General features: G+C 58.7%; 2 protein-coding genes across 15 annotated transcripts; one reads left to right on the plus strand and one right to left on the minus strand.

Annotated features, from left to right (window-relative positions):
- Window positions 1–2,181: 2,181 nt before the first annotated feature.
- Window positions 2,182–4,147, minus strand: MICOS13 (mitochondrial contact site and cristae organizing system subunit 13). Of its 2 annotated transcripts, none has more exons than XM_039878456.1 (4): window positions 3,943–4,107; window positions 3,076–3,253; window positions 2,818–2,869; window positions 2,182–2,410 (listed from the first exon to the last, which is right to left on the minus strand). In XM_039878456.1, exons 1-4 carry the CDS (start codon window positions 3,969–3,971, stop codon window positions 2,313–2,315), a joined length of 357 nt encoding a protein of 118 aa, XP_039734390.1. In that variant the 5' UTR covers window positions 3,972–4,107; the 3' UTR covers window positions 2,182–2,312. The 2 variants fall into 2 exon arrangements, with proteins under 2 accessions (XP_039734390.1, XP_039734389.1); XM_039878455.1 differs by having other exon boundaries at window positions 2,384–2,547; window positions 3,943–4,147.
- An 88-nt stretch (window positions 4,148–4,235) lies between these two features.
- Window positions 4,236–9,313, plus strand: HSD11B1L (hydroxysteroid 11-beta dehydrogenase 1 like). 13 transcript variants are annotated; one of them, XR_005656265.1, is made up of 9 exons: window positions 4,473–4,818; window positions 5,936–6,296; window positions 6,380–6,510; window positions 7,115–7,226; window positions 7,604–7,695; window positions 8,102–8,195; window positions 8,327–8,492; window positions 8,569–8,934; window positions 9,025–9,313. XR_005656265.1 is itself a non-coding variant. In XM_039878444.1 (8 exons), exons 2-8 carry the CDS (start codon window positions 6,224–6,226, stop codon window positions 8,753–8,755), a joined length of 855 nt encoding a protein of 284 aa, XP_039734378.1. In that variant the 5' UTR covers window positions 4,471–4,806; window positions 5,936–6,223; the 3' UTR covers window positions 8,756–9,313. The 13 variants fall into 13 exon arrangements, 11 of the variants coding, with proteins under 11 accessions (XP_039734381.1, XP_039734378.1, XP_039734382.1 ...); XR_005656266.1 differs by having other exon boundaries at window positions 8,569–8,922; XM_039878444.1 differs by having other exon boundaries at window positions 4,471–4,806; window positions 8,569–9,313.
- Window positions 9,314–9,984: the final 671 nt, after the last annotated feature.

Genomic DNA, 9,984 nt, shown 5'->3' on the forward strand with positions numbered 1-9,984 from the left:
TTGCAGCAGCCACAGGGGACTCATACCAACTCCCCAAAAGCAGTGTTCTCAAGTAGGGTGATCCTGTCCCCAGAGGACATCTGACAGCACCTGGAGATATTTGTGGTTTCGTGACTGGGGGTAAAAGGGTGCTACTGGCGTCTGGGGGTGGACGTAGGGATACTACTTGGATTGCCCTCCCAAATGTCAGTGATTATGAGGTGGGGAAACCCTGCCTGCCCTGAGGTGGTGGGCACCGGGATGGACACTGAGACTTGATGGGGAGGGCACTCGACTCAGCCTGCAGATAGGAAGACAAGGTCAGCAGAGGTGGCATCTGTGCTGTGGGCAGGGTGAGCAGTCAGCCAGGAAGAAGGGCAGCCCGGTGGTGGGGCCCATGAATTTGTGGGCTATGTTGGCAGTGAACACTGTGTTTTAGGAACAGGGCCACCCAGAAAGGGAGGGAGGAAGAGGAAAGTCCCTTTGAGGGATCTGGGCTCATTGGGAGGGCAGTGGGGAGCCACCTGAGGTTTCTGAGCAGGGTGGTGACATGATCAGACGTGGACTTCAGGAAACAGATTGGCAGGGACTGGCCTGCAGGCAGGGAGCCAAGGGAGGTGGTCTTGGCACTGGCGACGATACATGTGCATAGAGAGGAATTGGGAGTCTGACTGGATGACGGGAGGGAGGGGTCAAGAATGGCACCCTGGTCTCAGCCGGTGGCAGGGTCCTCGTGCTTGGTGGGAATTGGAAGCTAGTGGCTGATCCCAGGCCCAGCCACTGGCAGTGACTGAACCACAGGGACTGTAGACACTTGGGCCTGGGGACCTCCTTATACCCCAACACACCCACACCCAGGAGGCCACACACACACGGCCTCCCAGATGGAAGTGAGGGGGCCAGAGGGCCAAGCCTGTCTCTAGGGCAGCCCCCACTGACCTGCATAGGCTGGTTTCCTTTTCTGTGAGCTTTGCTGGGTCCGTATACTGGGCTGTTAACAACTGTTCAATCTGTGGCAGGGTGGCCCTGGCAGGTCTCACCCCTCCATAAAATGATAACGGCAGGGTGGTGAGAACTCAGGCAGCCTGAGTGCCAACCCTCCTGTATGCGAAGGCCGGGACCGGGCCCACGGGGGGAGGCAAGTGGAAATCCTGTGTCCTGGGGAGGGTTTGAGGCTAACTGTCTGGGCTCCTGGTGGGCAGTGGGCTTTGAATCTGGCCACGTAACTGTACACTGGGCCCATGGGACTTCTGGAAGAGCTCGGTGGATAGAAAGTCAGGCTGGGTGGATCACAGGTGAGCCCCTGAACCTGGGCTATGCACCTGGCCCCCAAGATGGCAGGCAGCGGCTCCCTCTCGGGCAGCACCACAGATCAGTGACGCTCCCCAGCTTCACCCATCCTGCCCTCCCCCTAGACCTGCTCTCACACCAACTGAGGCCAGCAAGGACACAGGGGGTACAGGCAGCTGGGAAGCCCGCCTTGGAGACCATGGTCACGGAGGTCACTGTGGGCCTTTGGGTACTGAGACATGGGTCCACTCTCTGCTCCCAGGGCAGCCACCTGGGACAGCTTCTGGCTACCACCTCTGTCCACACCCTCCCCTGCCACCCTGTCTGTCTGAGGCACAGGTTTCCTCTGGCACCACCACAGTAGGACGCCCTTGGTGGCTGGGAGCATCTCCACAGCCCACCCTCCTGGAGCTCCAGTCCCATGGGGCACACACATTCAGGTCACTAGGCAGCTGACCCAGTGTGGGTCCAGGTGTCAGGGAAAGCTTCTGAGGGGAGCAGAGCACCCCTGGGCGACGAGGTCGGGAAGGAAGGGCCCTGTGGGTTGGGGAGACCCGCTTACATGGCAATGGGCACCAGGCCTGTGCTCCCCATCTTTGTGGGGAGATGGTGGAAGGAGCATGGAGACCGAGTGCAGCTGGGCATGCAGATGGCACACGTGAACTGTGCCACCGCCGAGCCCGCGCTCACAGACTGCCGCAGCCTGGGCTCAGCCCTCGGCACTTTCTCAACCCTCCCCAGTGCCCTGAGCTCGTTGTCTGCTCCCACTCCCCATACCCACAAGGGTGTGAACTGTGGCCTGAGGTCAAGATAAGGCCCTGAGGAGTCCCCAGAGCCAGAAGCCCAAGCCCCCAAGCTCTGAGCGCCAGTCAGGCCACCCCATGCCCCAGGGGCCAGCACATGGGTCAGGGAGCACTTCTGAAGTCCTTTATTGGGCCGGCAAGGCCGGGAGCTGCCGTCGGAGTGGGGTCCTAGTCTGGAGGCTCGAGGTCCTGGGTGGCCCTGCCTGTTCCCGCCCAGGATGGTCAGGCTCCTCTGACAGGCTACTTGACTCGCTCCTTCAGGTATTCCCAGCCCTCCTTGGTGTATTCGCAGGCCTTAGATGGGGCTGCCGACAGGGCCGACATCACCGCAATGACGCCTGCGGGGAGGGAGGGCCCAGCGCCTGGTGAGGCTCCCCGCCCAGGGCGAAAGAGTTCAGTCCAACCACCGGGACACCTGACTCGGTAGTGCTTTTAGAGGTGCCGCTTCCAGCTCTGTCAATTCCAGGCAGGGAAACTGAGGCAAAGGAGGAGCAGGGCTTCACCTTGTCTGAGGCCACCAGAGTCCGTCCACTGTGGTCCAGTGTGGCCCCAGCTCTCGGAAAGAGGCTCAACCTTGCTCCCACTCCCCCTGGAACCTCCATCTCCTCTCCTCTTTTAGATCCGGGGGAGGCACACACAGCAGTAAAGGGGGTGATGGAAAGGCATAAACAGGAAGCAGGGTGGGGGTGCTAGACTGGGGTACCTGATGCCACCCCCCACCCCAAGCAGAGAGACCAGGGCCTACCTGAATTCCAGGCCTCATGGACGTGAAAGTTAAACTTTGGAGGGGCTGGGAGCTGGGAAGAGACAGGGGAGAAGGGGCTGGTGAAAAGGGAAAGGCCAGCACCCCAGCCTCCTCCAGAGGCAGGGGCAGCAGCACACCCCCCAGTGCGAACACCGAGCGAGGCTGGGAGGGACCAGGACAGAAGGCCACCCGAGTTGACTGCCCCCCCACAAGAGCTGACGTCCCCACCAGGCCTCAGCCTGACTCCCAGCAGAGTACCTGTGGTATCTTCAGGCCTGTCTGCTCGCACACATACTGGCTGAACTGGTACATGGCTTGGGGGACCACCTCCTCAGCCTTCTGAAGGGCAGCCTGGCTCTTGTCGCTGGGCCCCAGCAGCTGCTGGTCGTACACCAGGTAGACCACGCCCCCAGCCACACTGCCCTTGATGAGAAACCTGCGGGCAAGGAAGAGAAGGGGAGCAACCCAGGGGACACCGCTGGCCACCTCGGGAGCCTAGGTCTACGGGAAAAGTGAAACCCCTAGGGGGCCCCACAGTCCAAAGAATGACACACTTGAAGCCAGGTAGCTACTAGGGGAAGCACAGGGCACCCTGGCAGCCCAGAGGGGTGCCTGACCCTACTACGCACAGCACTCCGTTTCGTGTGCAAAGCAGAGCTTACTCTGCCTCATTTAACTGGTAAACTGAGGCGCACACAGGAAAGTCACTCGTGATCACGCAGAAAGCAGGATAGCAGTGAAGACTTAAGTCCCCTGACTTTCTGCCTTCCAGCCCAGAGAGGGACTCTCTGCGAGCAACCCGCGAGGGTTTTCCAGGTGTCACTGATCGCTTCCTGTATGTTCTACGCCGTTCCGGGTGTGCATTAACCTCTCAATGAATGGCCGTAGGGCACTCCTGTTTTACAGAGGAGGCAGCTGAGGCTCGGAGGGGTCTCGGATACCGAGAGTCGGGAGGCAAGGGCTCACGCGACCTGCGGGATCCCCCTCCCCGCTTGGACCTCGGTTTCCCCACGTAGGCCACCTGACACTTTGGGAAACGAAGAACAGGTTGGGAGCAAAACAGCGGGGACTTTCCGCAGGAGGGGACTTTCTCGGGCGATCGGAGCCCGTCGGCGGCCCACGCACCTCATCAGCGGCCACACTCTGGACCTCATAGTCGCTCGGCTCCGCGCGCAAGGACACTCGTCTTGCCCGCCGCTTCCGGTCGCGGAGCCGCAGAGGCTTCTGGGAAACGTAGTTTTCCTGGTCAGCCGCAAAGGCCTCCGGGAGTCGGAGTATCCTTACAGCTGCGAGACGCCGGAGATTGCTGTCTCAGCGCGAAAGGACGCTTGGAAGCGCAGTTTTCTGGGCCGGGCCGCCGCAAAGCTGTCTGGGAAATGTAGTCGGCACCGCCCCGTGAGGCATCTAACCGCTAAGGCGCCTGGGAGTTGTAGTCCGGCCTCGGCGGCGTGAGGGGTAAGAGAAGTCGAGTGTCTGGAATGAGACGTGAGAGTGGCTCAAGAAGATTTCGGAGCCATGGAGATCAGCCTGCGCCCACGCGGGGGAATTAGGGCCGGGGCCTGGGAAGAGAGTGCCTAGAAGCTGGTTGTCATGGCAACGCAGGACCGGACTTGTACGAGAGAGGCGGGCCTCAGGCACGTGATCGGTGTTAGGAAGGTGGAGTTTCCACCCAGGGGGCGGAGCCAGGGTTTCGGCTGGGAGTCGGAGAGCTAGGTGGCAGGCCGTTGCCCGGCAACGCCCGAGCGCGGCGTTCTCGCCGCCTGGGGCTCGAAGTCACGTGACTTGGGCCCTACGGGAAGGGGACGGTCGGGGGCGCAGCTGGCTGCGGCCGCTAAGGGAAACCCGACGGGCATGCGCGCGGCTCCCATTTCGGACCCCAGCCCCGGTGGACGGCAGGAGAAACTGAGGCCGTGCGGGCGAGTGCGCACTTGGGAACGCAAAGCGGTCGCCCGCCCCCTTTGTCCCGCCGGGAAACTGAGGCCCGGCGAGGTAAGGGGACCGGTGAGTTCTGCGCGGATTTGCTTCTCCCATTCCTTCCGCGTCGCAGCCCGGCTGCTTCATCCATCCGTCTATCCACCATCCCTCCCTCTCTTTCTCCCTTCCTCCCTCCCACTCACCCATCCATCCAACCCTGCCTCCCCTGTGGGGCTGCTGTGCTCAAGGCTGAGGGGCTTCGCAGGCTTTCCTTGAAAGTGAAGGAGGTGGGAGCACGTTCCCTGCTGCAGGAATGGCTGGCATGACTGGAGAAGGGCGAGGAGTTCACTTTCTGAGAGCTGATTCTCAGACAGGAGTCTGAGATAGACAGGAGTCGTGGAAGATGAGGATGGACAGGTGGGCAGAGGCTAGACGCTGGGCCCTCTGGGCTGTGAGGAGCTTGGTCTCCATCCTGGGCAGTGGCGAGCCCTCAGGAGAGTTTGCATCAGGAAGGGGCACGCCAGATTTCTTTTGACAGAGAAATCCCTTTGGCTGCATGGGAGGATAAGGTGGGCGGAAGGGAGTGTGAAGGGGGAGCCCGGGAGGAGGCAACCAGAACTCCGTAGTGTCTGATTCCTTCTGGATGTCTCTGGACAGAGTGGTCTTTGTGGGCTCCCCAGCTCTTGCCTCCCACATTCCTCATATCACTCTGTGTTGATCTGGTATGTATCGAGTACCAGCTGTGTACCTGGCACAGTTTGGGGCGCTGAAGACCCAACGGTGAACAAAACAGAAGTAGGTTTCTGTTTCCTTCCTGGCCTCGTGGGCCTGACGGACTCAGGGGGAGAAAGGAACAGTGAACATGTAACAACAAATCAAGTGATTTCAGATGATGAAAAGTGCCGAGAAGGAGATAAAAGTTCTAGAAGTAAGAGCAAGAAGGGACAAGGAAGGGAGGTAATTTAGAAAAGGAGGCCAGGGAAATGCCCGAGGAGGGAGTAAGTTTTGCACTGAGTCTTGAAAGAAGTGAGAGCAAGCCATGGGATTCTATTTTCGAAGAGCATTCTGGGCAGAGGGAACAGCCAGTGCAAAGGCCCTGAGGCAGACGGAGACTGGCTGGTTCTGAGGAACAGCAAAGAAGCTGGTGTGGCAAAAAGAGTGAACAAGAGGCACTGATCCATGTAGGGCTTTTTTGACCTTCTAGGAGTCTGGCTTTTGTCTTCAATGAAACAGAGAGGAGTCCCAGCAAGGGGAGGCAAGATGTGAATCTGCTGCTGCCTGGAGGGAGAAAACCCGGAAGAGGGGAGGAGGGTACTGCAGTTGTTCAGGTGAGCTATACGGTGACCTGGACCAGGTGGTGGAGATGGAGAAATGGGACAGGCCCAGGACCGGAAAGAGCTTCTCCAAACAAAGGAGCAGTTAGGGAAATGGTGTGGCTGTGGGCCAGGCCTATGCCCGCCACCCTCTCTCCTGCTGCTGACCTGGGAGGGCCATGAAGGTGCTGCTTCTCACTGGGCTAGGAGCCCTGTTCTTCGCTTATTATTGGGCTGACGACTTTGACCCAGGTAAATGTCCAGGGTGGGAGAGGGAGGAATTGGGCCGGCTGTCCGGTGCACCCCCCAAGCTGACGACCCCTGCCCACTGCCAGCTAGCCTCCAGGGAGCCCGAGTGCTGTTGACAGGGGCCAGTGCAGGTGTCGGGGAGGAGCTGGCATATCACTATGCCCGCCTGGGCTCCCACCTGGTGCTCACTGCCCACGCCGAGGCCCTCCTGCAGAAGGTGAGATCCCATTCTGGCTGTTATGGTGGGGGTGGGAGTGGCGTGGGTTTGAATCTCTGCAAAGATCCAGGCTTCCTGTGTAACCTCAGGCAAGTTGCTTAACCTCTCTGAGCCTTAGTTTCTTCATTTGCAAAATGGAGAAAGTAAAAGTACCTTTTCATGGGTTAAGGTGTTAGATGGATGCAGTAAGACAGTGAGTGTAAAGCAGGGAGTGTTCCTCAATAAATAGGAATATCGGTAGTGTCTGAACCATGCGACAATAGCCGGGGTTCTCAAACTCAAAAGCGGGGTGGGCGGACGTTTCTTAGCAACAGAATGTTCCAAGGAAATGTGCGGCTCTAGGAAACACACCTTCCAGAATTTCAAGAGGAGCCAGAAACCTCGAGATTTATTTGAAATCTCCTGAGTTTTAAGTGTTGGTGATTGAGCAAACAAAACGTCCCCTATTCTGGCCAACTGGCAGCCAGTTTGTGGTAAAACTTGGGAAAGGGAACAGGAGGCTCAGTAGGGGAGGAGGCTTCAGGCTGGGGCCCCAATTCACCTGGCAGGCGGAGGGGGCTAGCGTGGGCGGAGGGGCCCACGGGCAGCTCTGGCCCCCGCCCAGGTGGTAGGGAACTGCCGGAAGGTGGGCTCTCCCAACGTCTTCTACATCGCTGCGGATATGGCCTCCCCTGAGGTTCCCGAGCGCGTGGTGCAGTTTGCGCTGGACAAGCTGGGTGAGGGGCGGGGCCTGGAGTTGGGGACCTTAGCCTAGGCGTTAAGGGCAGAACCCAACTGGGGTGGGGGTGTGGTAGTAACAGTTATTTGTGGGCGGAGGTTTATAAGGTCCTGGGATGTGGCTAGGGGTGGAGCCTCATTGCATCAAGGGGGCGGAACCCTGGACCAACGCTGGACGAAGCTTGGCTGGATGCAAGGAGTAGGGCGGGGTCTCTGATCTTGGGAGGAGCCAATTTAGGGCAGAGCTCGTTGGGTCAATGCTCTGGGCGGAGCTTTGCTGGTTCTAAGGGCGGGGCTAGGGAGGGGGTAATCTTATCTAGCCCAGGGGGCGGAGTCCCAAGGTCTAGTTTCTGGCTGACAGGCTTCTTTGGGCCAGGTGGGCTGGACTACCTCGTGCTGAATCACCTCGGTGTCGCCCCAGCAGGCACGCGGGCCCGCAGCGCACAGGCAGCACGCTGGCTCATGCAGGTGCTCCGCCCCCCCGGCCCCGCCTCCTCTCGGCTCTGGCTTCGCCCTCCCGGGCCGGTGCTTTATCCCCCACATCCCCAGATCCCACTTTCACGGGCGTTAGGTTCCACTTCCGTTCAACTTTGGGTCCACCCATGGGTCGGCCCTCCAGCCTAATCCTCCCAGACTCCACCTCTCCACATTCCTCTTCGGGCCCCACCCTCTCTGCCCCTAGGATCCACCCTCTCTAGGCATTGGCTCCGCCCCTGGGCTTGAGCTCCGCCTCCTCCAACCTGGACTCTGTCCTGGCACTTAGGCCCACCCATCCTTAACTAGCCCCGCTCCCAGGTTTATAAGTTCTGCCCCCTGACCCACCATTTGCGCTTCGGCTCCTCGTTGCCTGGTAACGAACCCTTGCCACCTACAGGTGAACTTCCTGAGTTATGTGCACCTAACTTCGTTGGCTCTGCCCAGTCTGACGGAAAGCAAGGGCTCCCTGGTGGTGGTGTCATCGCTGCTCGGTGCGTGTACACGGGGCGGGAATGGGGAGGCCACAGGCCTCGATGCAGGCGAGCCTGGATGGGGCAGGAAGGCTTCCTAGAGGAGAGGGAGCGAGTGTAGCCGCTCAGCCTCCACCCTCCCGCGCCCCTAGGCCGCGTGCCCAGGTCCTTCTCCAGCCCCTATTCGGCGGCCAAGTTCGCATTGGACAGCTTCTTCGGCTCCCTGCGGCGGGAGCTGGACGTGCAGGACGTGAATGTGGCCATCACCATGTGCGTCCTGGGCCTCTGGGATCGGGCCTCAGCCGCAGAGGGAGTCAGGTAAGACCAGGGGCGCGACCCGGGGACTGGGGGGGTGTTGCCAGCTGCAGTCCCCACCACGCCCTCCCATTTCCAGGGGTGTCACGAGGGCCAAGGCGGCCCTGGGGCCCAAGGCAGCCCTCGCTGTGATCCGCAGCGGTGCCACGCGTGCCCCCAGCGTCTTCTACCCCTGGCGCTTCCACCTGCTCTGCCTGCTCCGGGCCTGGCTGCCACGCCCGAGGGCCTGGTTCATCCGCCAGGAGTTCAACGTGACTGCGGCCTGAGCCCCTGGGTGTGAAGCCTCTTCATCTTCTCAGAGGGAGACCCTCCATCCAGCCATCCTGAAGTCAGGACACAAACCGAGACACCTCTGAGAGGGTGGCCAGGGCCCAGGACAGGGTCGTCGGGACAGAAAAGGAGAACCGAGAAAACCGACCGGCACCTGGAAACAGTGAGAACGTGTGTGAGAGCGTCAGCTGTGTCCCAGTGCCTCGTCGGGCCCGGGAAAGCATCACCTCAGTCTTCTTGGTCATCATCTGCTTCCATTTTGCAGATGAGAAAACGGGCTCAGAGAGGTGATGTGACTCGCTCCAGGATTCCGGCCACACCAAACAGGTCACACCTTCCCTGAGCCACCCTTGAAACCTTCTCTGTTCTCATCTGGAAACACCTTATTTGTTCTTTCAACTCAATCTCGGGGCATCACCCAGCCCTTGCCCCAAGCTAGGAGAACTGTGAAGCTGTCCACCTAATGGTGGGGTCTGAGGAGGGGGACGAGGGAAAGAACGTGTTCTTGCTGGATGCAGCCTCCCATTTCATAATAAACATACTTTTTCCTTGCACATATGTTGTTCATGTTCCTTGGTTTTTCCAATTTGCTGGCAGCAGTCAGGGAAGAGGGAATGTGTACACTAGAACTCTCAACCTCATTTCACAAGTGGGGAAACTCGGGCTGGGGGAGGGGTGGATTCACCCAGGAAGTTAGGGGTGGAAGGAAGGGTACCGATTTTGGATCAAAGGCTTTATTTGCCACATGAAGTACATGGTTGTGCACCAATAATGATAGCGTGCATCAGGCACTATGCACCTGACATTCATGATCCCATTTTATAGGTGAGGAAACAGGCTTAGAGGGGAAGTCAATGGCAGAAGCAGGGGTTCTGACACCGGTCTGTCTCTCTTTAAGGCAAAATATGGGCTATATCTGCACATGGCTGATATTTATGTCAATGAATTGAAAACTGAGTTTCTTTAAAATGGGAAACCAGAGATGCTTGCATAAAGAAAAAGCAACTAAAGATAAAAACTGTAGAATGAATACGTTATAAATTGCTAGCTATTGTTGGTTGCTCAAGCCTCTAAGAGCTGGTATTAGGAGCACTAAACCCAAATTGAGACCGTCTCTTGGAGATAAAATTGAAAGATAACCAGGAAAAAATTTTTTGTTGTTTCCATCTTAACTCCCATCTCTGCACCACCTAAAGTTACATCAAATCAGATCAAATGCCACCAG

Source organism: Pteropus medius, unplaced genomic scaffold (assembly GCF_902729225.1).
Source record: "Pteropus medius unplaced genomic scaffold, Ma_sr-lr_union100, whole genome shotgun sequence".
Lineage (NCBI taxonomy): Eukaryota > Metazoa > Chordata > Mammalia > Chiroptera > Pteropodidae > Pteropus > Pteropus medius.